Source organism: Ovis aries, chromosome 1 (assembly GCF_016772045.2).
Source record: "Ovis aries strain OAR_USU_Benz2616 breed Rambouillet chromosome 1, ARS-UI_Ramb_v3.0, whole genome shotgun sequence".
NCBI lineage: Eukaryota > Metazoa > Chordata > Mammalia > Artiodactyla > Bovidae > Ovis > Ovis aries.
The window spans coordinates 89,177,746-89,197,991 of record NC_056054.1 but is presented as its reverse complement, the minus strand read 5'-3'; the positions used below and the strand labels follow the sequence as shown (position 1 = coordinate 89,197,991).

General features: G+C 41.4%; 2 protein-coding genes across 4 annotated transcripts in view; one reads left to right on the top strand and one right to left on the bottom strand.

Annotated features, from left to right (window-relative positions):
- The window catches only part of KCND3 (potassium voltage-gated channel subfamily D member 3), a 223,857-nt gene extending 218,270 nt beyond the window's left edge, over window positions 1-5,587 (top strand). For all 3 annotated transcript variants that reach the window (XM_042252447.2, XM_027973102.3, XM_060412538.1), the window contains one exon: window positions 125-5,587. In XM_042252447.2, coding sequence (XP_042108381.1) covers window positions 125-326 — 202 coding nt within the window. In that variant the 3' untranslated portion in view covers window positions 327-5,587. The remainder of the gene's footprint in view (window positions 1-124) is intronic.
- Window positions 5,588-9,077: 3,490 nt separating this feature from the next.
- DDX20 (DEAD-box helicase 20) lies at window positions 9,078-19,778 on the bottom strand. Its single transcript, XM_004002323.6, has 11 exons — window positions 19,456-19,778; window positions 18,716-18,810; window positions 17,888-18,056; window positions 17,171-17,285; window positions 16,906-17,048; window positions 16,627-16,765; window positions 16,470-16,528; window positions 14,998-15,080; window positions 14,564-14,669; window positions 14,341-14,442; window positions 9,078-10,608 (listed from the first exon to the last, which is right to left on the bottom strand). The coding sequence occupies exons 1-11, from the start codon at window positions 19,754-19,756 to the stop codon at window positions 9,443-9,445; spliced, it is 2,478 nt and encodes an 825-aa protein (XP_004002372.3). The 5' UTR covers window positions 19,757-19,778; the 3' UTR covers window positions 9,078-9,442.
- Window positions 19,779-20,246: the final 468 nt, after the last annotated feature.

The window sequence follows — 20,246 nt, the reverse complement described above, 5'->3', positions numbered from 1 at the left end:
GCAGAGGTGGAGGGACACCCAAACCACCTCCTAGTTACTATAAGCTAGACATGTAGAGGGTCACAGAAGCTTTGGGACACTAGCAAGATGAACCATCATCAACTCACTCTTTTTTTTATCCCAGTCGTTCCAGCCTTAATTTGAAAGCAGATGACGGACTGAGACCAAACTGCAAAACATCCCAGATCACCACAGCCATCATCAGCATCCCCACTCCCCCAGCACTAACCCCAGAAGGCGAAAGTCGGCCACCCCCTGCCAGCCCGGGCCCCAACACGAACATTCCTTCCATAGCCAGCAATGTTGTCAAGGTCTCTGCCTTGTAAAACCACTGGACAGAGGGCCAGTGCAGGTAGTGGGAGTGAAGGGGGCTGGCATGTTGGTGGGTGGCCACTGGGACCACTCCCTCCCCCTTCCCCACTATTCCTGCCCACCCCGTTGCACCCCTAGCGCTGAAACTTGTGCCTGGAAGAGAAGGAGGCAGCGAAGGGGCACATGAGGTTCACTGCTGCTGGCGTGGACGCAGCCCTGAGCCACTGCATCTCGCTGGGGCCAGAGGAAGGGAGAACGGGTGGGGGTAGGGGTGGGATGTGGGGGGTACAGGCTGGGAGCCAGGACAGGGCCCGGAGGGGGGGAGCCTCAGACCAAATAACAGATGATTCTGGAGACCCCAGTGAGGAAAATACACGACCAAGAGCAGCACAGAGGCCGAGTTGTCACATGCAAAACAGGAAGAAAATATAACACTGTGTATTTAAGCACCTTTTTCAAGGCTCTTAATGGATAATATTTATTCATGGGAAAAGGTGGAAAACAAAAACACCAACGGAGTTTTGTGAAATGTTTTTCTCCATGGACCCAATACCTTTGAACCAAAACAATGCATTTTGTGAGGGTTATTGTTTTTGTTTTTTTCTCTCTCTCCTTTTATAGCAAAAGCTTTTAGGCTAAGAGGTCAGTTACTGCTGAGTTCTCTCTTCGTTCCCCCAGGTAGATGAGGTCAAATGAGTCTGGGCCCCACTGCCCAGCTGACCTGCACAGAGCTGCCAAGTGGCCACACAGCAACACTCACCCTCTGTCTGTCCCCGTCTGCTTTGTCTCTGTGCCTCTCTGCTTCCCACCCTGGGTGTTTTTCTCTGTGTCTAGCCATCTGTCTCGACGTGGACCCCGGTGATCCTGAGACATGTTAAAGAAGGCCTTCTCCACTGCCAAGAACCTACAGACTCATGCCCGGGAGTTCTATTTATGCGAACGCAGTGGTGGAAGAGAACAGAACAGAGCAAAAATGGGCATTTAGGGATGAGGGACATCTACCTTAAAGAGCAGAGTGCTTCCCTTGTGGTTGGAACCACTGGTGTTTGAAGTTTGCAATTCTGGGGAAGAAAGGGAATGACCAGATTTATCACATTGGGATCTTGAAAAAGGAAACAGCCAGCACTGGAGAGGCACAGGAAATTTCGGCGTGTGCCAGTGGAGAGAGAACAGAAGAACCCAGGGCTCCCAGCGGCAGCCGGCCCCTGTGGCACCTTGCTTTGCACGCTTCTTTCAGGACCCACCATAAAGCCCATCCAGAGCTCTGCCAAAAGGCTTCATGAGCAGTTAACCGCAGAGAAGGCAGTGGTATGGGGACCAAGCTCTGACTTATCTCATACCTGAGGCAACTCCCACAGAGGCTGCAGAAAGTTAAGCCTGTGTGCCTCATGAAGGATTCTCCAGAGTGAAACCAAGTAAGAGATCATAGATGATACTTACCAGGTCTGAATGATGCCTTGGGGTCTGAAGAGTCTTTAGGCCAGCTGTCCCTGAAGATAACTGAAATGGGGGAGAAGCCTGATCACCTCTCTGGAAGTGAGGAAGTAATTATTTCCAGAGAACCCAGACACATTTCTGTGCAAGTGGTTGGTAGCCATGTGGGGCTAGGAACACTATTTCTGGAATCCAGTCAGTTTTCACTGCTTTTAGTAGAGCAGGTGGGCCTTGGGGTTAGTGACAAAGCCCTTACCACCCTTCCCAAACCCTAGCTAGCCTATTACAGTCTCTCTAGCCTGGATTCTGAGATACAGGAGTTCCTCAAGAACTCTTTATCCATTCAGCAACTTAGTGATTAGCTGTTTAATCATGGGCCAAGAATTTTTCTGCCCACCAGAGGCATCCAGATGAGTTTCACTAGCCCAGAACCTAAAACTTACCTTCACTGGCTTCCCTATGACCCCAGCTCTATTGACCCTGCAGAAGGAGAAAGTCAAAGGGTTGTGAGGTGGCACCTAGCCAGAAGGTGAGCAGAAGGGCAGAGGAGAGGGAGCCTTCTACTTCACGCTGTCCTCACTGGTCACTGACTGGGTCCTTTCTCTGGGTCTGACCTCAAGGATTTCCCCCTAACCTGAGAATGGGGTGGTTCTGGCCCTCTGAGCTCATGGCAGAAGTAGGCAGAAAGGCTTTACAACTACAGAGGAATTCGTGTGTATACACAAACACACAACAACCTAAACACGCTCGGGAATAAGTTCTTCAACCCATTTGTGTCATACATATGTCTCATTAGGGAAGGCAGAGGACTGGGCTGGACTCTATTTAAATGGAAAGCCAAGGACTAGAAAAGGAACTTTTCTCTTGAAAGAATGGATAATGGAGCAAAGTTAGGAAGGTCTAAAGTTTCTAAGTATGTATCATGAGAACTGAATGGGGTAAAGGATAAAGAGGTAAATAGGAGCATGGTTACATATACATACGAATGAACTGTGTTTAAGAACAGATCATCACAGGGTTAGAATAATGACTGCTCCAACCTGGGACCTGTTTGGTAGTGTACTGAGGGAGCGTTTAGTGGTTCCCATAAAAATTAATGAAGAAATTTTAAAAACCATGTCCCAAATAATTTCCTGTTGTTTTTTGACCCTAATGAACTAAATGTTTTGTATTCCTTAGACTTCATTTTCAAATCTCACATTATACCAGGTCCTAAACGACCACTGGGGCTTCCCTGGTGGCTCGGACAGTAAGGCATCTGCCTGCAGTGCGGGAGACCCGGGTTCAATCCCTGGGTCAGGAAGATACCCTGGAGAAGGAAACGGCAACCCACTCCAGTACTCTTGTCTGGAAAATTCCATGGACGGAGGAGCCTGGTAGGCTACAGTCCATGGGGTCGCAAAGATGTAGACACGACTGAGCAACTTCACTTCACAGCTGATAGAAAGCTTGGGTTGTCTCGGTGGGGTGGATTTGCTCCTGGAAGGATTTCACCTGGATTTCAAATGGCCATTAGACTAACCCCTTCAGCTCCATCCTTCAATGTAGCCTTAGCCAAAGATGAGAAATCCACTTCACTCAAGAAAATGGCTTGTCTACACAACGGAATACAGCCAGAAGGGCCAGTACCGCTAAAGGGTATTTGTAAGTAAACAAAAAGGCCAAACGTGCCACCTCAGTTTAACGTCTAACTCAATGGCCGGTGACAGAAGAAATGGGATATTATCAGGGTTTCCAGGGGACAGTGGCTTTCTGGGGAAATGCCTTGAGCTTTCATAGTTCTTTCATGAACCACTTCAGCATAATTGAAGATTCACAAAACTACCCATTCAATCCTACTCAACATTAGGGAGGGTTAAAAACAAACCAATAGGCTACATTCAAATGAATGGAAACTTAGAAAACACGGAATTAAGAGTATATCAAACTAGAAGAGATTAGAGACTATCTATCTAAGTCATTTTACAGTATAGGCTGATGCCCAGACAAATTAAGTGACCTGCTCAAGGTCATGAGGTCATTTAATGACAGGGCTGGGATCAGAACCCAAATCCCTTGAATATTAGTCTAATGCTTTTTCCATTACACACATTGCCTTTCAGCAACAGTGCTCAGAGAAGACTCATCAGAGATTACTTGCTATAACTAGAGACATAGTCATGTGTGAATGCCAGTTATTACTTGGACACAACCCCTTTGAAACCACCTGACTGTACCAGTATAAACCATACCTTGGAAACCACCATCCACTAGATAGAATCAGCTAAGGACTATCAATTCTGTCAAAAGCAGGTGAGTAAGTGTACAGTCAGATTTTTTCAGTCCAATGCTGTCTTTCCAAAGCCCTTAATGAGGAGAGGGCTAGGACATTTTAAAGCATACTTTATGTAGTCTTTAATCCTTTCCACAACCTCTAGTGGTAGTACGTCAAGAACCAACTCTTTAATTCACAGAGGGGAAAACAGAAAGAAGCTGAGGGACATGCAAATTCACATGGCAAGTTAGTGGCAGAACTAAGACTGCAATCCAGAGCTTAGACATCTTGCCCTGGGATTTTCCCCTTGACATTATGTTGTATTACTCTGAGGCTTGCTTATATGTTTAATACTTGGATTTTCAGAACCATCCTGAGCCAGGACCTCCAGAAGCACACACTGCACTATTCCTCCTTCATCCCCTCTTTCCATTACCAGTGTCAAGCTCAAGACTAATTGCATAGAATCCTGTTCAAAAGAATAGATATTCTCAGTGATAGCTGAACATGTGAGTCTACAATCATACAGGAGGATAAAAAGTCAGCAAGTAGAAAAGTGAAAGAAAAATAAAAAATGTGAACAGAAATTAAAATGGCCAGTTAATGCTGATTCACAATTAACAAGCATCAATTTATGGATATGCTTGAGGACTTGACCCAATTTTCAAACGAGGATTCCTGCAGTTCAGGATCATGTCACTTTTTAGAATGGATCTAAACCTAGATGTTTAGTCCATTAATGAATTCTAGTGATCCAGGCTCCCTCACTTCAATTACCAGAGAACTACAAGGCATAAACATCCTAACGCTGTTAATCTAAGGCAATATTAGTTTCCCTTCTCATCTAGTTGGCATGGTAACCATAACAGGAACCCAAAAGACTACTTTCCCTTTCTGATTCCCTTATGAAATCTTTGCAAAGCTTTAAAATGAGTGAAGGAAGTGTTATGACCTGTCACCCTTGGAGCCCAAACAGCATCATGATGAGCATCATTAGAACTAAGAGAAAGTGGATCAGAAAAAGAAACAGCTTTAAAGGGGTTCCTTTTGAGTCTTGTTTTCAATTCAGAATGTTCTATGTTTTTCTCATCAAGTGTGGGAATGAATTTCTCTTAGCAGGTTTCTCAACTACACTGGATGATGTCACACTAACCAGTGTAGGGCACTGACCCAAGTCCTGGGGGGCTCCTTGGACCAATAGACTATTTTACAAACCTGGGTGGTGGGAGGGATGGTATATTTTTGATAATCAGACATTCCAATGTAATGTTTTCCTTAGAGGTCACCCTCCCCCATTAATGTTATCGTGAAAATCATGTGTGTTCTTTTCTATTTTCATATAATAAATGGGCTTTGCTTACCAACATCACAATGGCAAAGAAGAAATACTGTACAAAACTGCAGAAAGATAAACATGTGAAATCTTTCTATGGAAACAAACAAAAAAACCAACTCTTGAGTTTCCTGTTGTCTTCTTTTGAAACTGTAGTGCATATGTTAAAATGTATATCATTTACAGTATTGAGTCATGTGCCACTGCTGTACCCGATGTATCCAATCCGGATTAAACAATGTGCCACAAAATGACTATGACTGTTTAATACCTGTATTCTCCCGCTATACATTAGAAAATAAGGGTAATTTGAACAGAGACTTTTTCCCTCACCAGAAAAAGTCACAGAATCTCAGAAGGGTGCTTAAGCTCTAGTCTCATCTTCCCTTTCCCATCCTCCCTCAATGCGAGCAACTCCTTTATAACATCTGAGATGGTTCTTGCCTGCTTGTATACTTTAGTCATGGGTGTTCACTAACAGGGAAAGCATTTGATTGCGTTTGTCAACAGCTCTATTTTGAGACTCAGCCCTGCATTACTGAAAGAAAAGTAGGCTTTTATGTATCCGTATTGGTTCTGCTGAGAATACACTGAACATCTACCATCTAAACCAACGTCTAACTCAAAATTAAATGCTATATTGAGTATAGCAAAAAGCTCGGATTTGAGAGGACAGAGCACATGTTCAGGTTCTATTATTTATATGACTTCACATCAGTTTTTGTGTGTGTGCATGTGGTCACACCCCGCAACTTGCGGGATTTCTTAGTTCCCTGACCAGGGACTGCACCCTTGGTCCTCGCAGTGGAAGCACAGGTGGCTTTAACCACTAGACTTCCAGGGAAGCTCCCAGTCTCTTCTATCTTGGCTTCAGTTTGTTTCCTCATCTTAAAAATGAGGGGATTGGGTTAGATATCTTGAAGATCTGTTCCTAGGTAGTAAAAACAACTGGCATTTTCACATTTCACCATAATGTGGCAAGAACAATGGGAGTTCTTTTGATTTCCCCACAACAGCCATCAATGAAAATTGTAAGGTTAAAGCAAATGTAAGGTTTGCTGTGTATAAATGTAAAGCAAATGTAAGAAATGCAAGGTTAAACCAAATGTGTGATGCCAGAAGGCCCTGAGTTGGCTGTGAAATTCATTTCTATCACTAATGTTCATAGCCTTATCATCCACTAGGTGTCACTACAGATCCACAGTTCAAATAATCTGGAGCAGAGTAATGAAATCAAATGCATGGTGAGCAGTATGTGCTTTTTCATGAAAAAAGCACTAAATGTTAACTGGGGTAACATGCTTGTTCACAGAGACACAAAACAATAAACATTCTGTCAAAATGAGAGAACAACCGGGTAATGCAGTTACAATGTCAGTTATGACTATCAAAAATAAATTTTATTTTTTAAGATTAAGATAGGGTTATTTATATTTGAGGGAGGGGAAAGAAACCTAAGGCTTTAAACTACTCCCTTGACTCACTAAGTATCATAATTTCTGTTCAATTATTTTTAGTGTTCAAGGGCTCTTCTTACCTTTAAACCATTTTTTTAAGGTTAGTGATCGTGTTAGTAGCTTAGTCATGTCCAACTCTTCATGACCCCACGAACTGTAGCCCACTAGCCTCCTATGTCCATGGAATTCTCAAGGCAAGAATACTAGAATGGGTTGCCATTCCCTTCTCCAAGGGATCTTCCCGACCCAGGGATCGAACCCAGGTCTCCCACAGTGCAGGGAGTCTTTATGGCCTGAGCCACCAAGGAGGCCCTTTTTAAGGTTGCTGCTGCTACTGCGGCTAAGTCACTTCAGTCGTGTCCGACTCTGTGCGACCCTATAGACGGCTTTAGGTTTAAAAGGTTAGCAATTATTATTGCAATATTTACACTACTTTTAAAGATTACTTTTAATTACCCAAAGTTACTTATATTCTTTAAGTCAGAATCATCCAAAGCAACAGGTTTCCCAAACATTTCCCTACATGTTAATGCTGCTATCCTAACTTAAGTCTAACTTGAACAGCTATATAAATGTATTAATATTCTAGAAGTCAGACATTAAACCAATTCATAGTAGTCATTTATGTAAATGTATAAAGGCTCTCTATACTCATAAAAAGATTTTCCTTTTCTCTAGAAATTCTCATTAGCCATGCATCAGTTAAATCTTAGAGCTGGAAGGGACCCTAAAAATCTTTTGGTCTAACTGCCTCCTTTTACTGGTGAGACTATTGGACTTTGAGAGGTTAAATGACTAGTACAAGGTAAAAAAGTAGGTAGCAGAGAGTCAACTAAGACAAACACTTCTTCCACTACACCACAAAACATTCTCAAGTAAATCTGCCTAAAACCTACCTACAGTTCCTAACAGATTAGGAGGATGACAATTTCAGCAGATTCCTTCCACAGCCAGCACAATAATTACACCCCCTATTTGGGAAGGTAACTGCTGAAATGTTCCAAGGAAAATGCTTATGAAAAAATGAAATTAGTATCTTCATGTGTTATGGTATATGCTTACCTCCAGCTTATTTTCCTATTTAAAAAAAAAAAAAAAAGCAAACACAAAAAAGGCAACCCTAAAAGAGAATCCAATTAATTTCAAGACTAATGGGTATCCTAATTTCTAATTAAGATACAGAAGTATCCTAATTAAAATCCCCTAGCAATGATAAACTGTGAACTTGGCTGTACTGTGGGGAAAAAGGGTAGGGAAAAAAAAAAAAGAGCTAAGCTCAATTATGTAACAATGACAGGATCTTAAACGTGTAATTAAAGTCATCTTAATGACATGCTGGACCTCATTATGGATTTGCTATTTACAGTGTTAATTCACTCAAACTTGGTAATGCATGTACAGTACTGGTATGTATATGTAAAGCCTATCACTGCCCAATCCAAATGACAGGAATCTAAGTTAAACCATTAGGGCTGTGTTATGTGAGTACTGGACAGTTAATGACAATGGCTGCAGATATTTGCTGACCGCCCTGGGGGAAAATGTTTATACTGCCTAGACAAGTATGTACATAGGAAAGGAGAGCTTCCCTTTTAAAAAGTAAATACGTATCTCTATTCATAGGTGGTTCTCTCACTACAAATCCCTTTCACAGAAAGGATGTGGAACCAAACATGAATTCATAAAAGGGATGCTATAAAGAAATTAAATGTAACTTCCAATAACATTTTTCCAAATCATAATTTATAGACACAGAATTTCAGAAAAATGCTAGAAACTTCCCTTAGCCTACTAACTAGCAGAGTAGGGCAGCTATTAATTTGGGTCTCAGAAATGGGCTTCAAAGGGTCTATGAACCCTTTGAAAACAAATTCTTGTTTATACAATGAGAAATTTTCTGGGACAAATCTATAGCTTTCATCAGATTCATAAAAGGATCCAAAAATCAACAAAGATGAAGACCTGCTCCTATTCCTGAGAAACAAAAGACAGCCACTGATCCTTAGCTATTTAATGCATATCAAAAACACAGCTTCCATAATCTTAAAAACAAGACATCATCATCAAAAGATGAACAATAAACATGTCACCACACTTGGCTGAGTTTCTTTTTTTACTGGAAGCAAATAGCATCAAATCAAGGACCTTGGGAAAGTCTGAATCAATGTTTATTCCCAAAAGGAGAAGCAGTTTTCTGATCTACCATGCTACAAATTTCTTTAAGAACACACCTCTATGGAAATGCAGCCCAAGACTTTTGGAAAGAACTCCACAACATAAACTAGCATTACCTTTCAAATCTCAAGGTTTTTATTTCTTTTAAAGTAAGCAGCGGTATTAGTCTTTTTCAGTGTTTCTTTTCATAACGGCTTATAGAAAATGGCACCCTGGGACCTTTAGCTTTACGTCCCCCAAATTTTCTTTCAAGAATCTAATCCAGGGAGCTTATTTAAAAAGATCTTTAAAAAGATAATACACTTGACCTACATCAGGTTGATTTAGGTCAAAACAATGTGAAAAAGATATGCCCCAGCAGAAAGCCTCAAGACTTCTCCAGTTCCTCAAAAAATGCCACTATACGCCACTCCACTATAGGTCAAGGAGGATGGCAATCACTTGATATGCCCAGATGGTATGAGGGACAGCCTACTGTCACTGGTTGCTGTGCATCATTTCTTGTAGATAAACGGTATTCATCTGATAGGCTGCCATCCAACTTGGATGCCTCTGAGCATTCCAATAATACGACTGAGAAGCAGCAGCATAATATTCCTGCCATGCCCTGTAGTAAGCTCTCCAGTACTCCTCATAGTCCTGATACGTATCAGAAAAACTTGGATGTGTTTCCCTCTGGCAGTCATACCAACCATCTTCCTGGGGTTCTGTCTGCAATCGATAGGAAGATCGCCTGGGAAGGTTTCTCCGGCTCTGCTTAGCTCTCTGGTTATGGTTAGCTCCCTCCTTATGCCTTGTCTTTACTTGGATTTCAGTTGGTTCTTGATACTCTACTAGGCTAGGGGTGTCATTTCCATTCAGAGGCTGTTCCAAAGAGATATGGCCATCCACAGGAATAGATTCTGAGTCTTTCAGCTGAGTATCAGAAGAAACTTCCAAGTATGACTTATTTCCTTTGCTCTGGGAAGAAGTCCTTGAGCTGTAAGAATCACTGTCACTCTCAGAGTCTCCAGATTGGCTGCTACTTGCCAATATCTGCACTCTCTCTTCAGTAATTCTATTCTTCACAAAACCATTTTGAGGATTCACAGACTGATCCCCAGGACCTGTGTAGTGTCTGATGATTTCCACAGGTTTCTCTAAACCCTCTTTAATATAGTGTTCATAATCCTCCACCAATTCTGCAAAAGTCAAAATACACGGCAAATGGGATTTAAAGGAAGACAGACAAGGAATTTTGGGGAGTGACACAGAAGCTTCTTTGACTTGGTGCTGACTGTTGGTAGGGTTTTCAACAGAGGTCTGGACAGAATTCTTCATTTGCTCTTCCAGTTGTACTGCACAGCCCAGTTCTTTCGGTGATACGGCTTTTTCTATGATTCCACACTCTGAATGGCTTTTCACAGGAAGTTTTTGTTTGGTATTATTTTTTGATTTCACTGATACTGCAGATATAGAAGTATTTCTAGATGAAGCCATGTGTTTACCATGAGCTTTCTGAGTTTGAAAGGTTCTCTCTATTTTTTGAACGTGCTTTTTTAGAGGCTGGGTAGGTACACTTGCTAAACCATATGTATGCACGGCAGCTTCAACCTCCACATCCCAATCCAAACATTCTTCCATCAGACCAGGAGGAATAGGATCTACATAAAAGGAATTTAAAAAGTATTAAATTCTCAAGTTGCTTTAGACCAGCATTTTCTGAACGGTTTAATAAAGCTTTCCATGGTCAAAAGGGTTAAGAAACAAAATACACTAACAATATACTAAGAAGCTTAATATATTAGCATTTTAAAAGACTTGAGTAATCCTCACAGGAAAGAATTTTGCTGATAAATATACAAGACCCATCCCATACCCATTAGCAATATCACCCTCTAACCTCTCAGTGAAAAGAGCTGATTCTAGGAGTAAGGTGTGCCTCTGTAGCAGCTCTCCTACCCCTCATCATCCCCCTCTCACCAGCTCCTCCCTGTGATCTCACTACTCACAGCGGCAAAACAAAGGTATGAGAAAACGGATCATGCTCCCTAAAGCTTACCAACTGGGAAATATTACAACCACAACTCTGCACCCAAGTAAATCTGCCACCCTATACTATATTCTACCAGGGAAAAACCAATGCCTTCAATGGTGGAGGGGAAAAGCCTCCACAGGGGAGAAAAGTCAGATCGATGACTGTGGAAAGATCTGTGATATCAATGGCACTTGTAAATCTAAAAAAATTTACTGGCTCCAACCCTCTGAATTTCCTCTTCCAGCCAGGTATGACAATTTGCTTCTACCTGCACTCAGGTCTTTCCACAGTGTGACCAATTTTCATCTTAGACCAAGTACATAGAGCCTCAGCTTTGCAAAGCTCTCACCTGTCACTGCTGGTGCTGTTCCAACTATACCCACTACTCATTCCCGCAGATCTGGATTCTTCAGCTGAGGCTCCTGATTCTTCACTGAACAGAAACTCTAACTAAACTCAGATTCCTACTAAGATGATATCCCTTGCTTGCAGAGATCTATCATTCAGGTCAATTTCCGACCTAATCTTGCTCCAGGATACTCACCTGAACAGTCTGTGGTCACACAAGTGCTTAGTCCAATACAGATCTAACATCATGAGTATCATTTTCTCACAATTTCAGGGCTTTGTTAACACTTCATAAAGATCCAAATACATGTCATTTTCCAGTAACCAAAGACAACTTTTTTTTATCACTAGATGTTATGATACTAAATCCTACCACAAGGCCTAGCCCTCATGTCAACTTTAATTTTTTTTCTGTATTTATAAAGATTATCAACACTTACACATAGAGAGAATTCACAAAATACAGTCTCAGAGAACCTAAAGAACATCTACTCTAAAAACAAATATTTTGTAAACCAGGACATAGACTTAAGAGTAATTTTAAAAATCTGTAAAAAGATCATAAAATGAGTTATCACAAAGCCAGAATTACTAAAATTCACAGTACTCCTAGACCTGTGCTTAATCTAGCTTTGTAAAAATCACTAAAGGAGTGAAATATATTGGTAAATATTCACTGCCATATTTATTCAATAACATATCCCATTTTCTAGAAGATCGTGTATGTTTATATAACTATACAATATCTATATATGTATATAGATATGTATCTATATAACGTATGGAGGAGAAGGGGACGATAGAGGATGAGATGGTTGGATGGCATCACTGACGCACTGGACATGAGTTTGAGTAGGCTCCCAGATTTGGTGATGGACAGGGAAGCCTGGCGTGCTGCAATCCATGGGGTCACTAAGAGTCGGACAAGACTGAGCGACTTCACTTTCACTTTTCACTTTCATGCGTTGGAGAAGGATATGGCAACCCACTCCAGTGTTCTTGCCTAGAGAATCCCAGGGACGGGGGAGCCTGGTGGGCTGCTGTCTATGAGGTTGCACAGAGTCAGACACGACTGAAGCGACTTTTAGCAGCAGCATATATTTACACACACCTGCCTTTACATATTGACCTGTCTCGTGGGAAATCTGTATGCAGGTCAGGAAGCAACAGTTAGAACTGGACATGGAACAACAGACTGGTTCCAAATAGGAAAAGGAGTACGTCAAGGCTGTATATTGTCACCCTGCTTACTTAACTTACATGCAGAGTACATCATGAGAAACACTGGGCTGGATGAAGCACAAGCTGGAATCAAGACTGCCAGGAGAAATATCAATAACCTCAGATATGCAGATGACACCACCCTTATGGCAGAAAGTGAAGAGGAACTGAAGAGCCTCTGATGAAAGTGAAAGAGGAGAGTGAAATAGTTGGCTTAAAGCTCAACATTCAGAAAACGAAGATCATGGCATCTGGTCCCATCACTTCATGGGAAATAGATGGGGGAAACAGTGGCAACAGTGGCTGACTTTATTTTTTTGGGCTCCAAAATCACTGCAGATGGTGACTACAGCCATGAAATGAAAAGACGCTTGCTCCTTGGAAGAAAAGCTATAACCAACCTAGACAGCATATTAAAAAGAAGTGGCATTACTTTGCCAAGAAAGGTCCGTCTAGTCAAGGCTATGGTTTTCCAGTGGTCATGTATGGATGTGAGAGTTGGGACTATAAAGAAGGCTGAGAGCCAAAGAATTGAGGCTTTTGAACTGTGATGTTGGAGAAGACTTTTGACAGTCCCTTGGACTGCAAGAAGATTCAACCAGTCCATCCTAAAGGAAATCAGTCCTGAATATTCATTTGAAGGATTGATCTTGAAGCTGAAACTCCAATACTTTGGCTACCTGATGCAAAGAACTGATTCATTTGAAGACCCTGATGCTGGGAAGGATTGAAGTCGGGAGGAGAAGGGGATGACAGGATGAGCTGGCTGGATGACTTCACCGACTCGATGGACATGAGTTTGAGTAAACTCCAGGAGCTGGTGATGGACAGGGAGGCCTGGCGTGCTGCAGTCCATGGGGTCACAAAGAGCTGGACATGACTGAGTGACTGAACTGAACTGAACACGCTAACATGCATACATTAACATATACAGCTGACCTCTGAATAACACAGGTTTGAACTGAGGGTCTGAAGGTCCAGTCATACACACTTCTTCCAGTATGTATGACAGCACTGCACAGTCTGTTGTTGGAGGAATCAGTGAATGTGGAAACACAGATATGGAGGGCTGACTCTGAGTTATACAGGGACTTATGCTGCGTGGAGACTCGGCACATTTAACTCCCATGTTATTCAAGGGTCATGTTATTTATACAGCATATAAATCATATTTCGACACAAGAGTTTAGGGTTTTTAAAAAAGTTTTCAAGAAATCATTAATAGTTTCAAAACATGCATTGTTTTCAAGATGGCACTTTTAAAAAGCAGCTCGATAAATGATTCATTAAAATCAAAAGAAAATACTTAAACATTTTCAGAACAGTATTCAAATTAAAGATACTTCCTAATAACAAAGGAGAACATGACAAGAATTATCTTCACCACAACATAAAAGGTAAGATACATCCTTGATATAAAAGAATAAAATCAAATTTGAAGGCTATAAATAAAATATGGAGTTAAGTTAATACAACAGAAATATATTTTTCACTTTTCATGTGAAAAATATATTGTTAGCTTACAATTTTCTCCCTGCTACTTATTAACTGTAAGACCTTAGGCAAACAGTTAACCTCTCTCTGTCTCAATATCCTCTTCTACAAAAGGTAGATAACAGCACGTAACTCAAAGGATTGTGGTGAGCATTAAATGAGTTAACATACATAAATACTTATAAATACTTAGAACATTACACATCATAAATACTCTATGTTTGCTATTATTTTCATTAGGCCTATGATCATTGCCATTATTATTTCAACAGCAAATGAAACAGATAAAATATACCTGGTAAAGGCAGAAGATTGATGGTACATTTCTGGGCAATTTTCATCATCATGTTTTCTTCTTCTCCCCTGCAGCAGTAGGTCACTGTCAGTCCCAAAGTACCTAAAGCACCGAAGCAATGTTAAGCACTAAGTCAGTTTTCATATAAATGACGCTCCAAGTCCACTTGCCACAGTACAGCTTCCTCCCCTTAAAGAAAGCATCCCAACTTTGTTCTTTTTACCAAAACGGCCAGCTCTGCCAATCCGATGCATATATGTCTCCCAATCCAATGGTACATCCAGGTTTACAACTAGGTTCACCTTCTCAGCATCAATTCCACGGGAAGTCTTGAATTGAAGAAAAGAACAATTGCTTGTTCACATGTGCATGGACACACTATTATTCTAGTGTAACCAAGAGCCAAATTAAGACCAGGAGGATATTTAGGAGCAAAGGAAAATTTGTTTCTAATGAATAGAATAAAGATTAAAAGAATAAAGATTAAAAACACAAAAGACATTTTTAGGAAAACATATTCTCCAGCACTGGAAATATGATTATCTTCTGGTATTCCTGTTAGATACACCCACCTAAAATAATAGTTGAAATCTGTACATTTGATAACAGAACATATGTTCAGATGGATTAGTCACCCAAACTGAACAGGAAATTTACCAAATCTGTGGAAATGAGGACTCTGCAATGAAACTGCTTCAGTTTAGCCATAGCATCAAGACGCTGATTCTGATTCATGTTGCCTAAAAAGATCCAGAAATAAAGTCACATAAAACAAGCTAATATACATTTATCAAATCCACAAAAAGCAGAAATAGTAATATTCAGTCTTAACAGTTTAAAAATATAACAACCAAAGTTAATTCTGTCATTATATAGAAATCTGGGTGAAGACCTAAAGTCAGAATCTTTTAAAATATAGTTAGGCAATCAAGTCAAAATTCAATTTTAATTTTTTTCTTATTTTTATTTTTTGGCCAAGCTGCAGTATGTGGGGATCTTAGTTCTCCAACCAGAGATTAAACTCATGCCTCCCCGCAGTGGGAACAGAGTCTTGACCACTGGACCACCAGGGAAGTCCCAAAAAACTCAGTTTTAAATGATGACTTAGACTATGCCTGCAGATTTAACATTATATCTAAAAGTTACATATAAGGTTTAGCAATTCTTAGCAAAATAAGATTGCTTTAATCAGCTGCTTATCAATTTGGTATTGAAATGTGATCTACAGTCCAAAATTGGTCCATGGGATATATCATCACCAAAAAAGCCTATGCTAACAGGTTAAAAACTAAGCTGAGATAGCAACCAAAACTCTAAAAAGGCACTCGTTGATCAAAAATTCCTTTCAATCTTCCATTCCTTCCATTCCTAGGTCAGCAGTAATAATTCAGTTTTGTGTCAAAAATCAATCAGTTCTGAGCCTTCCTTGGTAGCAGCTCAGTGAAAAAGAATCTGCCTGCCAATGCAGGAGATATGGATTCAGTCCCTGGTTTGGAAAGATCCCTCACGCTTCGGAGCAACTAAGCCCATGCAGCACCAGCTACTGAACCCGTGAGCCCAGGAGCTGCGACTACTGCAGCCTGCGAGCCTAGAGCCCACGCTCCACAACGAGAGAAGCCACTGCAATGGAAAGCCCAATCACCGAAACCAGAGGAAAAGCCTTCACAGCAATGAAGACCCACCAGTCATAAATAAATAAATGAAAATCAATCGGATTTGCCTTCCAAGAGACCATAAAAGTCAATTTAGTCAGCAATTCTTAGCAATTTTAAAATGATTATCTTAAGACAAAAAAAAGACTTTGTTTTTATAAAATTAGTTACTTGTGGATACAACTCAAGTTTTCTAATATTATATTATAAACCATGTTACTTCTTTAAAAAACAAGGATATTGGTATAACCAAATCTCAGTGAAAAATAAACCTGAAAATAAAGTAAAATAAAGTAAAAATAAAAATTAAAAAAAAAAAAAAAAACGAAAAAAAAAAACCCTGAAATTCCTTTCACTCTAAAGACTCAGTATAATCCCACATTAACAAGTCAACTCATGAAGTGGTATCTCTCCTGATTTTGGAGAAGCTTCAAGTCAGGATACTCAACAAAGATTAAAGTTAAGAGGTGAAGTTACCTGAAATGTACTCGGCAGGAAAGCCTTTAGAAGAAAGGATATCAGCCAAGTGTTGTGCTCTATGAAAAATAACACAGAGGGTTATAATTTTACAAATATTGCCCACACCTATCTTTGTATTTTTTAAGTTCCCCAGATAACTTTTAAGGTACAGTACCTGCTGTGTAAGTTAGAAAAGACTAAGGCTTGATTAAATGGAATTTTGCTGAACAGTTCCTGTAAATGTTGAGTCTTTTCCTCAAAAATCTTATGGGCCAAAGGGTATGAATTGACAATCTTATAATACTGCTTCAAACCTATAAAGAAGAGTCTTCTGTTAAAACAAACCTATTTGCTAAATAGAGCAAATATGAAAGCAATAGACAACTAAACGAAAGAAAGCTCCAGAATATCATGAACAAACCCAGTAAGTAACAAATCCAAAATCTATACACACCTATTAGACTTGGATCACTGGAATTTAGTCTTACAAAAGTGGGCTCCCTCATGTACTTTGTCAAAGCATTAGCCAAAAATTCAGGGTAAGTAGCTGACACTGCCAACATTTGTTTACTTGCAGGCAAGGAAGAATAAATCCAACTGCAAAATAAAAGAAAAACACACACTCTGAACACTATTCAGATGGTAATCACCACTTAGAAAAGCCAGAGACAGATACTTTGGAGCACTATTTTAATAGTTAAGTTACTTATTTTCCTTACTTTATTTGCTCCTGGAAGCTGCCTTCTTCTAAAAGCTTATCTGCTTCATCAAGAATAAAGAGACGTATACTGCCTGGATTCAAGTAGTCAAGTTCTATCAGTTGTTTAATTCTGCCTAAATTCCAGAAAACAAAACAAAACATATTCAAATATTCATAATGCACCAATTTGTGGAAATTTCAGCCAATTCTGTTACTCTACTTAACACGTGGAACTGCTGATCTGAGCCAACCCTCACTATTCTCTATTTACACACTAAACCACAAATTACAAACCTTGAGTTCTGATCTTACCTAAATCCGTTATTTTTCCCTCACATTTCATCACCAATATGTATGGAAAATAAACACTATTCCTGTTAAGAGCTGTAAGGCACTGAATGCTAGATTGTGATTCTGAGTGATTCATTACTGAAAGACAATATGGAAGCAAAAAATAATCCCAATCCATGGCTTAGAAGGGCTTCCTGAAAGTCATCTCAATACTCTTCTTTTCAAAAGCCTATCCCATACTTATTCTTAAACATCCTTAGGAATGGAGATTTTATAAATTCTGTTGGTAATCCAGTCATGTGTTTATATCTCACTAATCTAATGTTCTTCATCTTTAATACTCAAAATAACTACCACAGTTATCAAAGACTGCCATATTCTTACTGTTATATAAAAGTGCTCAGTTACTTAAAAGCCCAGTAATTAAAAGGTACTGATATCTTACCAGGAGAACCAACAGCAATATGACACTTTTTAAGTCTGGTTTTGTCTTGTGATAATGGAGTCCCTCCAATAAACACATGACACTCTAACCCTTCCATTTTTATTCCAATAGCTGTGATAACAGAATGTATCTGTACAGCAATTTCTCTTGTAGGAGCCAAGATCAAAATCTAAAAACAAAACAAAACATAAAATATAACTTTAACAAGTCAGCAGAATAAATACAGAAGGTAGGACTCAAAAAGATAGCCCCAATGCCTGGCATAATTGTTTATAGATAACATGGGCAAATCATGTTATCTTTAACAAATCTTTGTCGAAGAAATCCCCAAACCCAAATCTCCTGTTAATTTGGGTAAAGCCATCTTAGACATACTCTGAGGGAATCTAGAAAATGGGAGATCAGTATAATACATTCACTGTAAGAACCACCTAGTTACCAACAACAGCCAAGCACCTCATTACCACAAATCAGGCAAAATGCTAACTCTCACCATAATCTGGTGAGCAAATAAAAGCATTAAAAAATCCCTATCTGTATTCTCAAGAAATGACAAAACTGACACACATGGCAGACTTGTTTAATTTAACATGTAGTAATAACAGAAATCTCTAAACTTCTATTTGGTCACTATCCCATCCATACCACCACCACTCAATAGCCTCAGTGTCTACTTTCCCCGTATACTTGTCATATGCCTCAAGGGGATCACTGAGGCATATGACAAGTATATTCACTTCTATCTCTGAGGAGCCACTGGTATTTCATCTGACGTGTAGTAAAATGCACATAACACACCTTCCTTTGGGTCATCTGAGCTAAACTCACCTGGGTACTTAGGTTCTCAAGAACAAGAGAGTCCAAAGCAATGGTGGAGAAGACACAGGTTTTCCCAGTTCCAGACTTAGCCTGAACAATTAAATCTGAGAAGAAAAAAAAGTTAGCTAGGACTGAAGAAACTTAGGTACCAATCCCAGAACTAGAAGGGTCTCCAGAGAGATCACATCGTTGGCACTTTGGTTTTTACCCTTAACTCTTAAAAAAGCATGAAGCCATGTCCAGAAACAGGCCTCCTCCCTGAACCCCTACCGTTTCTTTTCTTCTTTATGCTTAAGAACCAGAAGTTTGAAGTATGAAATCAAAGTATCAGTAGGGTCACATTCCCTCCAAAGGCTCTATGGTTATCAATACAATTCTTCCCTGTCTCTTCCAGCTTCTGATGGCTCAGACATTTTTTGGCGCGAAGCTGTGTAACTCCAATCTCTGGCTTTAATCACTGGATTTAGGGCCTACCCTAATCCAGGATGATCTCATCCGAGATCCTTACTACTGTTTACTTTTCTCAAACATAGACCTACTTGTCAGAGTGGAATGGACCTTAAGTATCTCCAAATTCAGTACTGCGCCTCGGTTTGACAGTGTAGGAAATAGAGGCTCGCGGAATGCGGTGTCGTGCCCCTGCAGGCAGCCGCCCTGGGCCCTTTCCGGCCCTCGCCATGGCTCGACACCCCCAGCCCCCGCGTCCCCCACTTTCGGCCCTCCTGGCCCCTCAGTGTCCCCTCCCTCACCGAGTCCACATCGCCCCAGCGGGATGGCCTTCAGCTGCACGGGCGACGGCCGCTCGAAGCCAACCGCCCGCAGGCCCTCCAGCACCGGGCGCGACAGCAGCAGCGACTCGAAGTCTGCCGGCTCCGCCAGCAGCACGTCCCCAGTGCGGGTCCGCGGGCCGCTGATGTCGTGAGCCGTCCGCAGGCTCCGCACCGGCCGGGAGGCTGGCTCCGGGGACGAGAACTGCGTGGCCACACGCTCCGCCGGCATAGCGGTCTCCACGGTCGCTAAGGCGGCCGGAGCTTCAAACGCAGCCGCCATGGTAGCCGCGCCGCCGGATCTCGCGGTACTTGGGGCGAGGCTGGGAGCCTGAGAGCGAGAAGAGGAAAAACTTTATTGGCAGTCTTCCCGCGAAGACACTGACACGCCAGGCCTCGAAAAGGAGGGGAAGTTGAAGGCTTAGAAACACTCGGAAACAGCTACAACAACAACAAAAATGTGACCAGAGGCTGGCGGGAAAAGGGAGGAGAGGAAAGCAAAGGCTACCGGCGTATCGCCGCCTGCGACCTGTAGAGGGCGCCGCGCGCTAGCGACGGGAGCACCGCCCCGCCCCAAGGCCCTCTGTGGGCGGGTCCGCCCCGCCCAGCGCCCAGAGTTGGCTGCCTCACAACGCTGTCTTTGTGACGCGTTCTGTGCGTCAAGCTCCTCGCCTCCGGGCCAGGACTCCGCGGTGGCCCCCTCCCTGTCCCCACCCTGTCTCGCCCCAACTCGCTGCCTTGTTCTGCGCTCTCAGAGAGCGCCCGGAATACAG